This window comes from Pogona vitticeps, chromosome 3 (genome assembly GCF_051106095.1).
Source record: "Pogona vitticeps strain Pit_001003342236 chromosome 3, PviZW2.1, whole genome shotgun sequence".
Lineage (NCBI taxonomy): Eukaryota > Metazoa > Chordata > Lepidosauria > Squamata > Agamidae > Pogona > Pogona vitticeps.
The window spans coordinates 5,728,535-5,748,812 of NC_135785.1; the positions used below are offsets into that span (position 1 = coordinate 5,728,535).

Below are 20,278 nucleotides of genomic sequence, written 5' to 3' on the forward strand. Positions count from 1 at the left end.
AATACAGTGGTGCCTCGCTTAGTGAAGATATCGCTTAGTGCGATGGCCCCTATGGGGAAATTCGCTTTGCGATGATTGTGGGGAAGCGATCATCACAAAGCCCCCATTTTCGGCCAGCTGATCAGCGGTTCCAAAATGGCCGCCAGAAAAACAAAATGGCCACCCACTGTGTGTCCTGGCTTTAGAGGCACCAAAAATGGCTGCCCCTATGGAGTATTTTCACTTCAGGTTAGTTTTTAAGCCCATAGGAACTCATTAATGGTGTTTTAATACGTTTCTATGGGCTTTTAAAATCCGTTTAGTGATGAAATCGCTTAGCAACGTTTTTTCTTGCACGGATAAACGTCGCTAAGCGAGGCACCCCTGTATAGTCTCCAAATCCTGTGAGGCACTAGCTCCCCTCTATTCGGCACTGTTTAGGCCTCCTCTTGAGTTCTATGTCCAGTTTTGGACACCACACTTCAAGAACGGTGCTGACAAGATCTTAGTTAAGCTGACGAGGCCTGAGGCATCATGAAGACTGAGGAAGTCAAGCTGTGACTTCTTTATCAGAAACAATGCAGCTCTGGTATTTATGCCATTTGACTTCCACCAGCTCCTCCCCGGGGCTAGACTCAATGATCTTGTGGGTCTCTTCCAGCTCTGCCATTCTAAGCAATAGGATCTGATCACCATACAATAAATATTGGCTGAAATCCTAACCTATTAAATCACAGCCCAAGGAGCTGACTCACCAAATCCCCACTGATTCAATGAGCCTATTCTAGTTGCAATTTGCTACAGTACCTTAAGCCACAGGATTTGGGCTGATCTAAGGCAAATCCACACCCGTATTCGTCTGGATAGAGTGGATCAGGAGGGTCAGTTTTGGAATCCAAACGATGCCATTCCTTGGTGGCCCCATCCCTACCTTTAGCGAAAATCATTCAGGCCCCACTCTGTATGCTCTCCCCCCCACACACACACACACTGTAAAGTCTGTCCTGGCTCACTGCAGACTCCCAGATCCTGGTGAAGCAGAGAGAAACGCACTGAAGCAGAAGAAAAACACTCCCTTAAATAATGCTTTCAGCAGCAGTTAATTTCACTGGGCGACCCTCATTGCCCTCCGATTGTTATGGGCTAGGATAGAAACAGCACAGAGGAGGAGAGCAGGAGCATCAGGGTATATAAAAAGCGCAAGAAGGCTTGTTCTCACTCACAAGGACCCCGGGGAGAATTCCTCACCAACAGAAGAGATTGGGGTCCAGATCAGACCGTTGGGAGATTTTTGGGAGTGGTCATGGTGCAAAAGTAAATTCCCCAGGTTCTAATCTATTTTATTTCATTCGTTCGTTCGTTCGTTCGTTCGTTCATTCATTGGATTTATATACTGTCCAATTAGTGCAAGGCACTAATTGGGCCGTTTACAACAAGCTAAAAACATTAACTAAGGGGTAGTTGTGTTAGTCTGTGCAAACCTTAAAGGTAAAAGCAAAACAGAAATAAAAAAGTAAAATAGAAGACCAAAAAGTGGTGGCACCTTAAAGACTAACTTTTATATTTGTAATATTTTTTTTAATGTCTGATGCAGCGGATTTCTCCATGTAAGCTCACATTAAATATATATTATATTTAAAGATGCCACCACATTTTGGTCTTTTTCCCCCCTTTATGTTTCTATTTATGTATTATAATAATTATATATTAAATAAAACATAATTTGAAAAAAAACTTCAAGAGATGTGAATTGTAAGCATAAAATGCAGAGTGTGAGGCATATAAACAAATAAATAAACAGATATGGGAAAAAGGAAAAACGTATCAGGTTGCAAGGAAGGGCCTCTCTGCAAAGCAGTGTTTTAAGGTGTGTTTTAAATGTGGGGAAGGAGGGCGCCTGGCGCAGCTCTGCCAGGAGTGTTGGTGCCACAGCAAAGAACGTCCAGTGGATGATTTCCTGGCCTCCTTTGGAGCCGCTACCTGGGGGGGGGGGACATGGCCCGGGAGGACTTAGTGAGCAGGGAGATGGCCTTGGGAAAAGGCACTCCAACAGGTAGCTCAATGATTTCAATTTCTGGACTATGGAAACGTTAGTTTTGTAGGTTTGGATAACAACTCCCAGAATCCATTTTCTCATTCTTTGAGCTGTAAACCCAAACACCTGCAGGGCCAAGGATCTGGACCTCCAACGTGCGCTGCCTGGCATCAGCTCCTCCAGATTCAAGCAGATGTTCTTCACATTAACTAACAAGTGCCTTAAGTGTGCCCTTTACTATTTTGCAAAAAAAAAAAAAAAAAAAAAAAAAAAAAAAACAACCCTGAAATCTCAGACAAGATATATGACAGAGGAACTACATTTCAGGATTCCACCTACCTAGAAGTGCTGTACAAAAATGCATCACATAAACTAGGTGAATCCTGGTATCTGCACGAAATCTATAGCTGTCTTCTGTCAAGTTGGGACCATCTCAGAAGCCTTTGAGTGGCATCGAATCTACCACATTAATTTCCTTTGCTAGACCTCTGACTTAAAAATTACTGAAAGCCACCTCACCTCTAACAACAACATGATTCTATTTATTACAAGCATTTCAATCCCGCCTGTCCTCCAGTCAAAGCACCACAGGTGTGCCTGCTCCTTGGCCCTTCATCCTCACAACCACCCTGTCATGTAGGACACAATCTGAAGTTCTGGACTATGTTTTACTGCTCCGGGGGGGGGGGGGCACAAAAAACACAGATCTCTTAAGCCCCAGGTTAAAACCAATCTACCAAACCAAACCAGCCCATCCAGGACTTGAACGGATGATGCCTCGTCGGGTCTCTCTGCCAGATGTGAACTGCTGGATTTTATCAAGGCAGAGATGCCGAAGGTGTGTGTGTGTGTGAGGGGGGCCACAACATGAGAATCATTCAAGTACGAGATCAGACACTGGACCCATCTTGTCAAATCCTGTTAACACCGGCTGACAGCAGGCCTCGAGGGTTTCAAGCAAAACCCTGACGGGGAATTGAACTGGGGATGATCTGAATTCATAGCAGGTATTCTATCACTTAGCTACAGCCCTCTCCTACATTAAAAAAACATGTAGGACCCCCTCCCCCCCCATACACTCTGATCAGCTGTCCCAGGAGGGAAAAAAGGCAATTCCACCCTGCACCAGCCTTCTTATGGATTTACTTTCATCTACTTTGTCAGTATTGACTTGCTTAAGTACCATCATCCACACACACACACAGAACACCAAGCATTGCGCCCTCCGCCCCCCCCCCCCCAAATCTGCCTCTCCATGGCAGGGAAAGACCGAATATCCAGACACACAACAGATGGAGAAGAAGCTTCAGGTCTCAAATAGAATTGCTGGAAAGGGAAACCGAGAAATCTTCGTGCAGATCTGGTGAACCTTCAGCCCTCCAGTGGACTACAGCTCCCATGATCCCCGCAATGCATGGCCTGGGATTTGGGAGCTTTAGTCCTAAAACTCTGGAGGCCCAAACCTTCCCCACTCCTGTCTTTATGAAAAGCACACTTTCTCCACGGTTTCCATATTAGCTGAACTAGATCCCCCCCCCCCCGGTTTTATTCTCAAAACAGTAACTAAGGAAGCCATCATTTTAAAAAGGTGAGGGAGTTCACCCTAGTGGTTACATCGCTTTGGCATCACAGATACAAATGTAGAAGGAAAAAACTGAAGTGCATTCAAACCATGCTTACTTAGCGCGCAAGAAGCAATGTAGTTCCAGAATAACTGATATCTAGATCAGAAGAAAACACGTGGGTGGGGGGGATGCTAACGAGAGATCTTATGCCATTAGCTGCCATCTCGAAATTATTGCCCAATGCCAAGCAAGATATGGAAAAGAATTCCCACTCATTTCTGCCCCCAGATGACTTGCCCAAGGCTCTGCGGCAAGTCTGTGGCAGAGTGGAAAGCCAGACAAGTCTCAAAAAAAGAGCTGCAAACGCTTCCACAGGCTGGTGTAGGTGGCATTCAGGGTACTAGCCAGTAGGTGCCTTCCACGGTTGGCGATCTCTTCCTGCCTCCGTCAAAACTAAGAATCGCCCCCACCTCCAGCAGCAGCAGAGACCTTATTTCAGAGTTTTGTCCCGGGACAGACAAAAGAGGCGCTTGCTCTGAACAGGTTCAGGATACTCGCAAGAGGATGCTACTGCTCCTCCTCACATTTTATGCATCCAGCATTCGCCCTTCCAGTCCTTGCCATCACATGCAAGGCTGCAGAAGAGTTAATTCTTGCAAGACAGGGGAAGCCGTTCCAGGAATGCCACTCAATGCATGCAACACACACACACACACATAGACGCACATACAGTCTCCACTATTCCCAACGATGCCGTCGCCTGCTCCTTTCAGTTTAATTACCACTAATGCAAACTGTGCTCCATAAAAACCGCTGGCACGCTGCCCCGGAAAACCGAGCAGGACAAGTCCCATAAATTCACTTGCAAAGAGCAGCACGCAGCCCGGGTCTTTGCTTCCCCCCCCCCCCCCGTCAACCCCCTCCTGCCCCCCTTTCCCCCCCTTCTTGGCTAAAAAAAAAAACCAACACACGGTATTTGCTCAAGGGCAAAAGCTTCTTAAACAGGATCATAAATGCTTATTACACAGGAGATGTGCTCAGCTTGATGGGATTAGCTGGGGGAGAAATTGATCACCAGGCCCTCCCCTGGACGGGAGGAGAGGAGCAGCGGCTGCTGGGGGCGGGGAGGGGGGGCAGGGAAGAGATTTCCAGAGTGGCTCACAAGTGGGCGCCAAGAGAGAGATAAGAAAGTGAGGCGGGGAGGGGAGGGCGGCTGCCTTCCACCCACCCCTCTCCAGTGCTGCTCAACCTCGCAACGTGGCCATGATCCAGCGTCTTGTGAAAGGCAAGGAGCTCACGAGAGCCTATTTTTAGTATGTGGGCTAACGTCAAGGCACAAGAAAGCTCATGGATGGAGGGAGGGAGGGAGGGAGGGAGGGAGGATGGATGGATGGGATGGGATGGGTGGAAGGAAGGAAGGAAGGAAGGAAGGAAGGAAGGAAGGAAGGAAGGAAGGAAGGAAGGAAGGAAGGAAGGAAGGAAGGAAGGAAGGAAGGAAGGAAGGAAGGAAGGAAGGAAGGAAGGAAGGATGAGCGATGGATGGATGGGTGGGTGGGTGGGTGGGTGGGTGGGATGGGTGGAAGGAAGGAAGAATGGATGCAGGGATGGAAGGAAGGAGGGAAGGAAGGAGGGAGGGAGGGAGGGATGGACAGGATGGGTGGAAGGAAGGAAGGAAGGAAGGATGGAGGGAGGGAGGGAGGGAGGGAGGGATGGGTGAAAGGAAGGAAGGACAGACGGAGTCAAGTCTAGCTGGAGGTCTCTGGAATATAGAAAACTCCCTTCTGCTCAGGCCAGCACTTAGCCCAATGCTGCTAACACTGAGCGCCAGTGGGGCATCACACAGAATTCTTGCCTAGCATTCTGCGGAGAGGCGGGGAATCGAACCGGCAGCACTCTCAGGGCAAAGCAGTGGCTCCACTCCTGGAGGAGCCCAGGACACCATATGGTGCAGCAGAGGGTCATGGAGCCATATTCACAAAGGAAGGAAGCCTCCGCAGAAGGAGCTATGGATTCCCGCTGACTCCCTGCTACAAAAGAGGGCAATATGACCCAGAACGTCTTTCAATTAGGATCCCAGACCCAACAGGTCAGGGTTGCTAGAGATCAGTTTGCTTCTGGTTACAGACAAAAACAAAACAAAACAAAACCCAACTAATCTCCTTTTTTGTTTAAGGAAGGCTCTCTGTCAGGAAGACGAAGGATGCCTGCAGTTCCATTTAGAACAAAAATCATTTTACACGGGGCTGCTGCATATGCTTGTTTGAAGGACGGCGTTCAATGCTTTATCTTTTCGGATTAAATATGGGTTTTTTTTCTTGGTTCGCGGTTTGCCGGCAGAAACCAGGGCTGGGCTGGGCTGGAGGGAGCAAGTACAGGAGTGAAGCCGGAATTTTAACACATTAAAAACGTCTCTTGATTGCTTAACAGGCCCACGTAAACAAACACAACAAATCTGTAAAAGACTCACATTTATGCCAGTACAAGAACACATGGATTAAAATCCACTGTTTTGGTCAGAAATGGCCATTAGTGAATGCACAGATGGAAATAAACCTATTATTCTTTTGTGTGTGTTCTGCGTTGTCAAGTTGTAACCAACTTATGGAGACTCTAAGAGGGCTTTCAAGGTAAGTGAGATATTTAAGGAGTGGTTTTACCCCTTCCACTCACCCAGTGAGTTTCTATGGCCGAGCAGGGGATTTGAACCCTGTTCTCCTCATCTGTCGTTCTATCCACTACTACACCACACTGGGAATCCGCAATACTAGGTGTGGTCCGACACCTTACATGCAAGGGAAGGCAGATCTCGACAGACGGAAGGTTGCCCACCCGTGTTATTTCAACTTTTCGAACTAACCGATTAACTTGGGACAAGGAAGATTTTAGGTCTGTCAGACTCTACGTTTTTCACTAAAATGTTTTTAAGTCCGCCGACTGCAGCCGAGGACAAAGCAGGGACCGAGGTAGGTGGACACAGTTCCTCCGCCAAGCTGTTCAAACATAGATTTAGCCCGTTTTTTTCCTTTACGTTTTCTTGACCCGAGCAGCCTAATTTGCTTTTGTTAAGAGTTAAGCCTTTGTCGGTTGCAAACCATGCCGAGATCTTCATGGCCAAAATGGAAAACCCAACCAGGTTGTGAAAACAGACCTCTCCCAAATCCTCTGGGTTTGTTCATCTGCCTACCTGGCTCTGGAGTAATCCGGAGTAAACCCCCTACACACACACCCTATAGTACGTACTGGGATTCCTCACTCCTTCTCCCTCTTTACAGGCTGAATGCCTTGGCTCTCACTTCCCATTTCAACTTCTGCCAAAGGTACAAAGCCACTGAGAATGGGCGGGCGGGTGGAAATCCCAGTTATGTTGCGCTGTGCGTACGCACATGCATTTCAAAGCATCAGTTGTTTTCCCCTTTTTCCGGGGGATGACCCAACTTTCACCTGAAGACACACCTCTGTCTTTACAGGAATGTGTACAGAAGAGAAACACACGCTTGAATCCTCCCATCATGAAAAAGCTGAAGCCCTCTACAGATAGAGGAGGAAAAGGGTGCTTTGGCATTAAATAGGTGGGTACAAGTCAAATCAGCCTTGCACGTCATGCAGACACTAAAATATATATACAAATTCATACATTTTATAAGCAGAGCAGATTTCACCATATATGACCCTGTAGCTGCACTCCGAGTCATTTTGATACCTGACACAGATAATTGCGTAATAATGTCCCTCCCTAACAGGGAGAACCCACCACAACACAACAATATATGTGTAATGAGGTGTAATGAAGAGAGATGGGGGATTCATCTTTGCATATGAGGACAAATCCCACCAGAACAGATGGGCCTTTAACTCCAGCCCCCCCCCCCCCGAATCCGCCAGTCCACTTATTCCACGGTGGAAAGGGGCAGGATGATGAGTCTCCCCGGCTCAGCAGCAGAGTGACCGGGGTGAGCAAGGAGGTGGGGCAGTGGCAGCTGGGCTGTGGCTGTGATTGGTACGCTGGTGATGACACCAGCCATGCACGCCACACCGGTAAGGGGACTGGTTGGGTTCTGGGGGCGGGAGGTAATTGGGCCGGCCCCCTGTCCCCGTAGGATCCCTCTTTGTAAATGAAGACGAATCCCCCATCTCTGGCAATGAATGAATGAATGAATGAATGAATATATAAATAAATAAATGAATGAATGAATGAATGAATGAATGAAGGAAGGAAGGAAGGAAGGAAGGAAGGAAGGAAGGAAGGAAAGACAGCCATCTCACGGCACACAATGGCAGGGCTGGGAGTGGTTACCTCCCCACTCTGACACATGCGCCCGACGCACCTGAAGTTTGGGGCAGATGCCCATTCGAGTGCAAGGCAGGCCAAGTCCACGGTGGCGTAGACCAGCAGGAAGAAGATGGTAACCACGGCTGCGATGGTGTTCAGCTTCCCGGAGAACAGGACCAGCTGTGAGGGAAGCACAACAACAGAGAGAGGGTGAGGAACCGGAACAATGGCTCGGGAAGAAAGACCGCTGCAACACCACCAACTACCGACAATCGAGGCTCCATTTATTGAAAAACGTCAATGCCCGCCATCTTTCCGCGGCTTCAAAGTGGCTCACGTAAAATTTGTGAAGAAAACAAACAAAACCCAAAAATGGCAGCGAATATATTGGAACACACAAAAATACCGATTTCAGCAAAACGAGAATTTTCAGCAAAATCTGCTCGCAGTATTTTTAGCCAAAATGGTACTGGGTTACCAGTTTTGGTGACTGGGTTTAGATCGGTCTAAGGCGCTAAGGACTGGAATGGAGGGAGAAACCGTCCCTGGGCAAATGAAACTGCTGTTTAGGCCAGTGGGTTGGCTAACAAAATCAAAAAGCCAGGAGATGTTGCTTATTGTATTTATGGCGAGGAGAGGACTTTGGTAGCGTGAAACCTCTCCATCGCAGCTATCCTCATGTGAGAAAGCAAAGACTGTGACCCAGGGTTTCTGTTCACGTGTAAGGCCCTCAAATGCACCTCTCCAGAGCGTAAACGACAACAGCGTGGAGACATGCTTCTCTCCTTATATCTGGAATAAACATAGGCCAGTGCCCTTTCTCACTGCGTCTTGAAATCTGCCGGCAACTTGTACCATTTTGATTTGCTCATAAATCCAGGAAATCCATTAAAACAAGCCAAGAATGTTTATTTTCGAAAGCTGTTTTCCACTTTTTTAAATTAAAAAAACACCCCCAGCCCCATATAGCCCTTGGAAGCCCCTATGAGAGATTGTTCAGGCTACAGAAATGTTAAATCTATACAATGCTGAGGAGCGACAGAGCGATGCACTGCAAGTTGCTGGAGGATGTATTAAAAATCAGCCAGGCTCACATTTCAAAGCAGGGGCGATTCCTAGTCTCGCCCTCTCCTTGTTCTGGGGTTTGTTTTAATCTTAATTCAATAGGCATCACAAAAGCTCTTTATATTTCAAGGGAGAAACAGAAAAATCAACAAGTGGCAATCTGAAGAATACTTACTCTCCCGACGGCTGCTTTTTAAAACTGCTGTATCAAACACGACACATTTGAAGAAGAAAAAAACATTTGCTTTAAAAAAAGGAAAAACCTAGCTAAGAAACCGGTTGTAAAAACTGAATAGCGTAGGTGGCCGAGATAAAAAGGTAGGTACTCCTGGTTTTCCTTAGTTCATCATCTATCTTAATTGTAAATAATCCCTTTATCTTCTGTTTGTTTTCTTTTTTTAAAAAAATCTGCATAAAACTTGTCAAACACCTATTTTTAAATTAGATGCCTACCGATTTGTGGGTTCCGGATTCAATTCCCAAAAGTAAAATGTCTATGATTCTGCCTCCCCTCCACCCAAGTTAAGCCCTAGGAGGAAATACATGTTTAGCCTTGAGAAAAGAAGACCGATGTGAGATAGGATGATAGCGCTTTTCGAATAGATCAAATAAGACAAACAGATCAGACACACAGTGCCAACATCAAATAAAATAAATAAAAATTGAAAATTAAAATAACTTGTATTTGCCCACATGTCAATTCATGATGTGGGCCACATGTGGGACACCGTGCACAATTCTGGTCACTATATCCCCCTTAAAAGACCATTTTAAATCTTCAAAGCATTCATAAAGGGGAAAACAAAACGGCGAGGGTGGTGCATTAAAACCACTTCCAACAAGGAAAGTTTACAGTATGTTAAGGGAGAGTGAGCCTAGACTTTGGCCATCTCATGAGAAGAGAAGACTCCCTGGAAAAGCCCCTGATGTTGGGAAAGTGTGAAGGCAAGAGGAGAAGGGGACGACAGAGGACGAGATGGCTGGACAAGGTCATCGAAGCGACCAACATGAATTTGACACAACTCCGGGAGCCTTTTCAATCCAAAGGAGGCACAGGAGCAGTGGCGAGTAGATTTGTGGTACTGGAACTACAACTCCCAGAATTCTCCAGGTAGCTCGGCCTGGGGAATTCTGGAAGTTGCTGTCCAACACAACAAATCTATCTTCCTCTGGACAGATGTTGATGGAAAAGGTACCCATAGAGTTACTGCCAGCTCCAGAGGTTGGAGAAGTTCTTTGTCGGGGACAACAACTCCCAGAAACCTCACTGCATGGGGGATGATGGGGGTTGTGCTCCGAAACAAGGAACATTCCTAAATCCTAGCTACTCCTTACTAAGCAGGAGGAACCGATGCAATAAAGGAGTCTCGGAGAGACTCCGAGACATATTGCATCTCCGATGCTTCCCTGCACAAGGGCACCGATCCACCTTCTTGCCATTTCTCTACCCACAGTACAGCCCAGCCAAGGAGCTGGGGCTTTCCTGGGCAGCCGCGATTCCTCAAAGGCGGAGGGAGAGGAGGGATGGAATGCAGAGCTTGAGATTATTCAGTCCCATTTAAGCAACTGGGGATTTCTCGTCAGTGGTTAAGTTAATAGCATGCACCAAGAGGAGCGCGTGCCTGGCCACTCTAATGGAGCCTTCCCCTCCCCTCCTCCCCAGACACCCGCCTTTGATTTATAATTCATTTGGCTGCTCGTCAAGGTAAAAGAGCCACTGCTAAAAGGTACCTCGCCCCGGCATCAAGGGGGCACACAAAGACTGGAGAGTGGGGAAGGGATACGGATTGATGAGGGAGGGTCTCCTCCACGCCTGAGTAAAAGAAAGTTAACAGTTCAGCGATGCAGCTCAGAAGCGGCAGACGGCAAAAGGATAAAGCTGGGTGCAAGGGGTAGTTGTTTCCCAAGGTGTCGTGGCAGGCTGTGGGATGACGGCGTTCTTTTTCCCAGCAGCGGCACCCAGATCCGAGAGCTGAACCATACACCCAACAGATAAGGTAACCTGATTTATACTAGCCGGCCAGTGAAGACGTGCCTGGCCAAGTCCCCTAAGGAAAAGGAAACCAGAAGGGTTTGTTCCTCTGTTAGCTTTTGGCGCCCCCACCAAAGGTGCCCATAACAGGGTACTGCAGCTCCTGGCTCAGCGTGAGCCAAGAGGTCGAGGTGGTTTCTCCTGAACCTGTGATGCTCAAGAGCTCCTCAGCCTGAGCTCTTGCCGCTCAGCTGCACACCAAGTTCTCAGACCGCCTGATCCTGAGCATCATTTCAGCCCTGCCACCCAAGATAGTGAACTGCTGCTCCCAGGTCTCGCTGCTGAGGTTCCTTTGGAAATGACATGCTCCGCTGTGCCTCGTTGATCAGCATCTACGAGCTTGAGCAACGGAGCAAAATCATGCACAGTGGTGCCTTGCTTTACGATTGGCCCGCATTACGATGAAACCGCATTACGGCTATCTTTTGCGATGGCAATTGCGATCGCAAAACGATGGTCTGAATAGGGGTTTTTCGCTTTGAGATGATCGGTTCCCTGCTTCGGGAACCGATTTTTCGCAAAACGATGATTTTTCAGACAGCTGATGAGCGGTTTCAAAATGGCCGCCGGGTAAATAAAATGGCTCCCCGCCATCCAAAATGGCCGTCCTATGAAGGATCTTCGCTGGACGGTGAGTTTTAAGCCCATTGGAACACATTAAATGGGTTTTAATGCGTTTCAATGTGTTTTTTTTACATTACGACGTTTTTGTTCTACAGCGATTTCGCTGGGATGAATTACCGTCGTAATGCGAGGCACCACTGTACTCATTGACACTGAGCTACTTCCGTCACTTCCGGTTGCCAACTCAAGCTCTTGGCCGTGATGCTCAAACAGCTCAGAAGTCAGGGTGATCATCAGCTGGGCCAGTCCTGCATCAATAAAAAGGCCAGGACCCAAGAAACGAAGAATCCTAGAATAATTGAGTTGGAAGAGGCCTGTAAGGCCACTGAGTCCGACCCTTTGCTCAAGGCAAGAATCCAAAGGAAAGCAGATGCTTGTCCAAGTTTCTCTTGAAATGCCACTGTTGTTGGGATGCTCACCACCTCCCCTTGAGGTCATGGGTTCCCTTGACGTACCGCTCTAACAGTTAGGAAGTTTTTCCTGATATTCAGCCAAAATCTGGCTTTCTGTTGCTTAAGCCCATGGTTGCATGTCCTGTATTTTGGGATGATTGAGAACGGATCCTGTCCATCGTCTGTAGGACTACCTTTCAAGGATTTCAAGAGTGCTATCCTCTCTTTCCTCAGTTTTCTTTTCTCAAGGCTAAACCTGCCCAGTTCTTTCACTCTTTCCTGATCCACGGCAATTTCAACTGGGCCCGATGCCCCTGATGGATCCCCTCCTCCCCCCCCCGCCTTCTTTCTGAGAGGACTGCAATGTTCCTTTGCCAGCTAATGGGGCAATTTTTTCTGCATTACATGTATTTGTCCAATTTGGCGAAGCGGCACGGCACTATTGAGAGAGCAGGAGAGAGTGCACGAGAGCCAGGGGAGGGTTACTCCAGCTGATTAGCTGACGGGCGTCTCCCGGGTGCTGCGCCACCGTCTGTCTCCGAGGCGGAGCGGCGCATCTCGCTTTGACACATCTGCACACGGCATCAGACCAATTGCTTAAAGCACTGGGGATGCCTCCAGGTGTGCTTGATATAGATCTCACGTCAGGCACGCAGGAAGAAGAAGCAGGCGGTTCACAAGGTGGAAGGACGATGTGAGGCTCAAGCCTATGAGCTCGTCTGTCAAGCCCGACAAGCTGGTCACTTTTTTTCGAGTCAGTCTACCTTGCAAGGTTGTTCTGCTGAGCGTCAAGAGGAAACCCGAAAGAAAGGATTTAAAAAAATGCCATATATAAATAAACTCATGCTGTGGATCTTTCTTCCTGAGAGAGGTACCGTCCGTTCCCTCTTCTTTTAAACTTCAGGATAAGGGACATGCCTCTCTATCGAGTGCCCAACTTTACAAGTGAGATGGATCCCAGCATCTCCTCAATCTGCCATGGTCCATTCTGCAAACACCAGTAGGTTTCCGGTAAAAAATTTAAAAAGCATACCTAGTTTTGCCAAGGCAAAGAGGCCGTCCCGAAACCAGCCAAATAAGGGAGCTAGAAAGGGGACGGATTGTATTTGTCTTCAGTGTGGAAGGGATGGTCCCTCTCGAATCGGCCTTCTCAGCCACACTAGACGCTGTTCCAAGTCCTCCATACAGAGCATGCTACCTTCCTTATTATAGGCATCCTTCAGTCTCGAGAGACTATGGTAACATACTCTGAATCGAGGAGTGTCCTCTCCAGAGCATGAAGCCTGGGTAAAATAATATGGAGGATAGGCTGTTACCCAAGCAGCAGATCCCCCCTCTCCACATCGCTGAAGTGGTCCAATGGAAAGGCAAGAGCCAATACAACTGGTTCCAGCAACATCACAGGAGTTGGCAGAATGACAAGAACTGCCTTCGGGACTCCGGCTCCGGATTTTGCCTCTAGGTCAGTGGTTCTTAACCTTGGGTCACTCAGGTGCCCTTCAGTGCCCAAACAAATGTGGGAAGACCTGATTAAAATTCCTATTCGATCAACAAGTTTGTTGATTGAATAGGAATTCAATCAGCCTAGTCTCTCAGCCCAACATACCTCACAGGGTAACTGTGAGTGTAAAAAGAGTAGAGATGCGGAGAACACTATACAGTGTCTTGAATTCCTTGTGATACAAGTGAGGCAAAAGGGTGGCAAATGCATCTAACAAGCAAACAAAAAGTGCATTACTAGAACTGTTCGTCTGAACCAGAGCTAAGAATTTTGGCACCTTCCAGATCTTGAGATTGGGTAGGCTCCACTCTTGAATATCTCCACTACCCCAAAAAAGCCTGGCCTCTTTGTTTATGCAGTCATTTGCTTATTACTTTCCTAATTGTTAACATTGTAAGCTACCCTTTTAAAAAAATGAACTGTTCAAAGAATTTTACTGTTTTTATTGTTCCATTCATTTAGCTACAGATTTTACTGTATTTGTTACTGGAACTTTAAAGCAAAAAACAGTCTCTCAAAACTGAAGGATGCTAAGAACTAACTAACCTACTTTTTAATCTGTACAGTTCTTTGTTCTCCCCTTTCAACATTTGTTGTTTTTTAGTCGTTAAGTCCTGTCTGACTCTTGATGACCCCATGGACCAAAGCACGCCAGGTCTTCCTCTCTTCCACTGCCTCCCAGAGTTGGGTCAAAGTCATGTTGGTCGCTTCGGTGACCCTGTCCAGCCATCTCATCCTCCGTCGTCCCTTTCTCCTCTTGACTTCACAATTTCCCAACATGAGGGTCTTTTCCAGGGAGTCTTCTCTTTCAACATAGATTGGCTTTTTATTCTGCAGTTGGTTTTACTGTATTAGTTACTATTTTTAACTATGTCTTAAATGTGGGGAAGCCTGGACATTTGCTACCAATCAGAGCCGGAACAACTAGACTCAGACACAGCTTCCTACACTCTTGTAAAGAACAAAGCTGAAGAAAGCCATTTCTTTCACTTCAAGTCCCAGAGTTCCCCACTGGCTTTGCTGGGAGATTCTAAGAGTCTAATCCAAGGGGAATTCCCCCCCCCCCACTTCCCTACAGTGCAAGAGAGAATGTATTCTGCTTCTGCTAAAGCAGGGGACATGCAACCTGCAGAAATCTGAGGATACAGAAAAATACATGGCTTGGGACAGGATGGACTTGCATCATACCCACATCCAAAATATTTTCCCTCCTTAAAATGCCTTTAATAAAAAAACCCAAAGAAACTCTCTCAAGCCCTCTACATACAGCCTTCATGTATGTGAAGGTTAAGACCTGGCCCAAATTCAGCATAACATGCTCTATCAAGGCTTTCTCCAGCCTTCCCTTCTTCTTCACAGTCCAGAACATCTTAATTACCGTATTTTTTGCACCATAAGACGCACATTTCCCCCACAAAACAGGGGGGGTGGAAAATCTGTGTGTCTTATGGAGCGAAGAAAACAGATTATATTTTCCTGTTTTCTTCTCCTAAAAATTGGTGCGTCTTATGGAAAGGTGCGTCTTATGGAGCGAAAAATACGGTATTTCCTCAGTTACCGTCACCTATCTAATGGATTTATATTCATACCTCCTCTAAAAGATCTGGAGATTAAAAGCACTACTACACACCTAGAAGACCTATTTGATCTGGCAGCACCAAAGTGAGTCAAGGCCATTCACAACCTCAGAGGCTTCCTGACAGGCTGATCTGCTCATATGATCTGTGTCCTCCTTTACCAGCAACGTCCCTCTTCACAGTCCACAGGGAAAACAGGACAATGACCACACAAGGAAAACCAAGGGACATTTGACACCAGAAATGGCAAAACCCAAATGCCGGTTGGAGAATACTTCAACCTTTAATGACACCGCGATAGATCTCAGAGTGGCCATTACTAAAGAAAGCAAAGCGTGGAATTTTAAATTATAAAAGGAATTATAAATGGAGATTTTGAGAGAGGGGAAAAATTAACTGGGCTACATCCATCAATTTGAGTGTGCATCTAAAGGCTTGAATAAAGACTGGGGCTTTTTAACTCTTGTGTGGGTGGGTGTCATATTTAAAAGCTAGTTTTCCTTACAGCCATGTATGAAGACAAAATAAAAAATTATCTTGGCAAAACTTCAGAATCAGAAGCTGATCCAGGGGGACACCCCCCCCCCCGAGCATTTCCTAAAATATAATACTTTGCACTTCCAAGACAGACATAGGCTTATGCAGTAGACCATTAAAATGTGGATGTCATCAACACTTTCAAAACTCATTACACTTGACTACCAAAATGGTCATGTAATCAACACTTTGAAAACTCAGTCCATGTGCTAATTAATGCTTTGCTACTTTGAAAATTCATTATATGTGCCAGTTCACCTCTTCATTACATCCCCACCCCGCACAAGGGATACCGTGGCAGAACATTTTCACCCCATGTACCTGAGTGGGTTGTAGTCCATAATCACTCACACTGAAATAAATCTGTTAGTCATTAAGGTGTCCCAAAGCTTTCTATCTCTATTTTCTGCTTCACATACTAAACCAAACCAATCTTTGGTTCCTCTTTTACATTCATTTTGTTTCATTTCTGCTGTTTCTTAAATTGAATTCTATTTTTATTAACTTTTCTGTGACCAGGAAAATGATTGGTGGTCATTTTTAATTTAGGGTAATTCTTCGGGTGTTTTTTGCATTTATTTTTAATTGCAAACAAACGGATTTTTTTGGTGAAAAGGTATGGAGGTGGTGGGAAGCCATAGCGAAATGAAAAAAAGAGAGCTACGATGCTGAAACATTTGGGAACTGAAGAGCTAAACTCTTGTCCACATGACTTCACTAGACAAGACTCTTTACCTAGAAGCAGAACATTCTGAACAGCAAAAGGCAATCTTATTTATTCCAACATACTGTCAGGTCGCTTCAATCTGCCTTTAGCATTTTGGCTTGCTTTTGCTTTACGGCGGGCCAATAGGGAAATAGTACGATTTTGTTTGCATCTACACATTTTCACAGGCATATAGATCTGAAAGAAGTGCATGCCTAAAAGGACAATGTTGTCAGAGCAAAAGACATGCTACTGCCCTTACATAAGGGTCTGCAGGGATATTAGAAGGAATCGCCTGGTTAAGTCCTGCAGATCAATAACAAAACAAACTAACCCGCAAACTCAAGGAGGTGAGCAAAGTTCAGCTCTGACACTCACACATAGAATCACAGAATCGCCGAGTTGGAAGAGACCACAGAGGCCATCCAGTCCAACCCCCTGCCATGCAGGAACTCCATCAAAGCACTCCCGACAGATGGCCATCCAGCCTCTGCTTTAAAAACCTCCAAAGGAGGAGACTCCACCAAACTTCGAGGCAGCCTATTTCATGGCCGACCGGCTCTGACATCAGGAAGTTCTTCCTAATGTTCAGGTGGAATCTCTTCTCCTGTCGTTTGAAACCATTGCTCCGTGTCCGAGTCTCTGGAGCCGTGGAAAACAAACCTGTCCCTTCCTCGACATGACATCCTTTCAGATATTTAAACACGGCAATCCTGTCCCCTCTCGACCTTCTTTTTGTAAGGCTAAACATTCCCAGCTCCTTAAGCTGCTCCTCATTGGATGTGGCTTCCAGACCTTTGACCATTTTGGTCGCCCTCCTCTGGAACACGTTCCAGGTTGTCAACCTCCTTGAATTGAGGTGCCCAGAACTGGACACAAGACTCTAGCTGAGGTCTGACCAAAGCAGAATAGAGTGGAACTTGACTTTTACTTTTACAGTAGTGCCCCACATAGCAATGATAATCCTTTCCGGATAAATCGTCGCTATCCGGAAACATTGCTATATGGATATAAAAACCCCGTAGGAACGCATTAAACTCCATTTAATGCGTTCCTATGGGGGATAAACTCACCGCTAAGCGGGAATCCTCCATAGGGCCGCCATTTTCACCCCCTCGGTAAGCGAGGAATCGGCGTGAAAACGCTGTGGGTGGCCATTTTGTTGATCCGGTGGCCATTTTGGAACCGGCAATCAGCTGTTCTAAAACATCGCAATGCGAAGATCGGTAAGCGAAACGCTTACCGATCATCGCAATGCGATTTTCGCCCATTCAGAACATCGCAATGCGATTGCAAAAGCGATCGCAAAATCCGCATCGCTATGCGGATTTGTCATTAAACAGGGCACTCGTTATGCGAGGCACCACTGTACTTGACTTTTACTTTTCTTTGTTTTGCTTTTTATCCCATCTTGATTATAGTAACTTGTAGATTTTAATTGCTGTTTTTAAGTTGTTTATGTACAATATATTGTGAGCTGTCCTGAGTAGACATTTGTCTAGAAAGGCGGGATAAAAAAAATCCAATAATAAATAAATAAAATAAACTAAACTATCGCTTAAGATCAATGCACGATCATCCCTCAAAGGTTTTTCTTTTCCAACAACCTGAAATGTCCATTTCTGCCGTTGGGAGCTGCTCATATCACAGACATGCCATTCTTCGAGAACTTCCACACCAAAGAATAGCACGGGAATGTCCATACTCACCTGTACGAGAATCCAGGAGAAGACCACAGCTACCCAGGGGTTCCCGCCAAGGGAAGTCCGTTTTGCAGGTTTTAGGGCTTTACCTATCCCAGACATTAAAAAAAAACAAAGAGAGAGGGAGAGAACAACACATCAGACCATTTTTTACATATATTGGTATTTATATAAAAAAAGAGTATTTGGAGGATACAGGAAACATGCAGGGCCCCAGGAGATAGCTTCCAATTATTCTATTATAGGTTCATCACATACGTATAATGGCTGCAATGTTCCATGAATTCATTGGCCTGTATTCAAGGTTTTTATTTTTAATTAAAACACATATTAGTGCGCAGCGTAACAGCACATGCTGGGCGTCACCTTAGAAGCCTTCCTTTGAGAGCAAGAAGGAGAGAGAATGAGCAGTGTCTTCTCAGGCAAGATGCCTGCTGTGACAGAGGAACACCGGTTTGAAACACAAACGATTCTGATTCTGAGGAACCTTTGTTTCTTCTCGTGTGCAAATCTAATCAAAGTGTATTTATTACAAGCTTCAGAGGAAAGGGTCAATTAGGAAGCAGGGCACCATGCCAGAACGGTGCAGATTTTTCTGTGGTGGCCCCCGTATGCTGGAACATCTTCAGAACAGAATTCTGTAATTCTTCTAGCAGTAAATCAAAATGTTTATGACTTGACCAGACATTCTAAAGTGGCTTTCTATTATCTCCATTTCCAGTCTTAGAGTTGTGCTGTTTGTCAGATTTGCAGTCATTATGAAAGAACTCATGAATCACGGTGCTATTTTTATTATACTGCGCTGCTATTACTGGAGCATGACAGGACAAAGGGGAGAGGAGAAAAGTCTTAAAATGATAATTCTGTCCTCCAGGTTTGCACCGTCAATGCTTCATCAGCACCATTAACAGCCCTAGTGAAGCCCGTGGGAGCGCCTAAAACCTTTGCTGCCCAGGTAATGTATTTTACCTGTAGATCCCATTTTAGCTCCTGCCTACTCCTGCTTTAACAGCCACGTCCCCCAAAAGGTTACCAAAACTAGTGAGCAAAGGAGCTTCCTTAGAGGTAGGGCTGTGGCCCCGATGCAGTTGAGTTCTCTGCCGTTTTGAGCCTAGTCCATTAAAATGGGGAGAAATGCCACAGGGGAACACCCCATTCTATGCCACCCTGGCTAGAGGATTCTGAAAGTTGTAACCCAAGAAATAATCCAGTTATTTATTTATTTATTTATTTATTTATTTATTTATTTATTTATTTATTTATTTATTTATTTATTTATTTATTTATTTATTTATTTATTTATTTGTTTGTTTGTTTATTTGTTTGTTTATTTATTTATTTATTTATTTATTTATTTATTTATCTGGTTGGTTGGTTGGTTGGTTGGTTGGCTGGTTGGTTGGTTGGTTGGTTGGTTGGTTGGTTGGTTGGTTGGTTGGTTGGTTGGTTGATTGATTGACTGGATTTCTATCCTGTCCATCTAGACCAAAGGTGTGAATCATGCAGCCCATGGGTGAGAACACATCTCCCAGAGGCCCAAATGAGGCCACCCAACCTTCCCCCAAGTTTCCAACATTTGATTTCTTTTTCAACCTGACTCTAAATGTCTCCTTATGGGGGCAAAGATAAATGTTGCTGTTTTTTTGGGGGGGGGGTGTCCCTGGGACTAGTGGGACTCCTACATAACCAGATAAGTCATTCATTAATAAATAAATGGCCACTAGAGGGCGTAAGAAAGCATTTCCTTTAAAAAAAAACAAATGCATTTTTGTAGGAAAATATTTGGAGCAGCTTCCAGAGGTTCCTGATGGGAGTGTGTGACCCCCTCCTCCCCGGATCTCTGGAGATGGCCTGCCCTGGGCCTAGGAGATGCTTCTGCTTGGTCGAAGAGCCATGGCTTCACCTGCTGATGGTCCTTGCCTTCCATCTCTGGGACCTTCAGATGAAGTTGGACCTCAGCCAGCCTCTGCCTGGAGCTTCACAAAGCCTTGCCAGTAAGCATGAGCAATATCTAAGACAGAGGGGGCAACAGCCTGAGACTCTGTGATAAAGCTGCTTTCCTCTCTTCCCAGAAGCCTGTCTTTCAATTTCTCTCTGGAACATCCAGGTAGGCAAGTCCTAAGCTCTGGAAGATTTGCCAGGATGAAGAAGCATGAAAGAAACAGATGTTCCCCTGCCTTTCTCCAGAGAAGGACGTCCAGGCAAGCTCCAGTGAAACTCCCTGGATCAACCTCAAAAAGCCTCCAGGATGCTTAGGGCTCAGCTCCAGATCACAGCCACGTGAACAGCGCC

The 20,278-nt window shown here is 45.9% G+C and overlaps 1 protein-coding gene across 1 annotated transcript in view; it reads right to left on the reverse strand.

The window, feature by feature from the left end:
* SLC12A9 (solute carrier family 12 member 9) overlaps positions 1-20,278 on the reverse strand; it is a 125,001-nt gene that overhangs the window by 56,789 nt on the left and 47,934 nt on the right. The window contains exons 8-9 of the mRNA XM_020811489.3: positions 17,993-18,075; positions 7,905-8,029 (exon numbers count right to left, since the gene is read on the reverse strand). Coding sequence (XP_020667148.3) covers positions 7,905-8,029; positions 17,993-18,075 — 208 coding nt within the window. The remainder of the gene's footprint in view (positions 1-7,904; positions 8,030-17,992; positions 18,076-20,278) is intronic.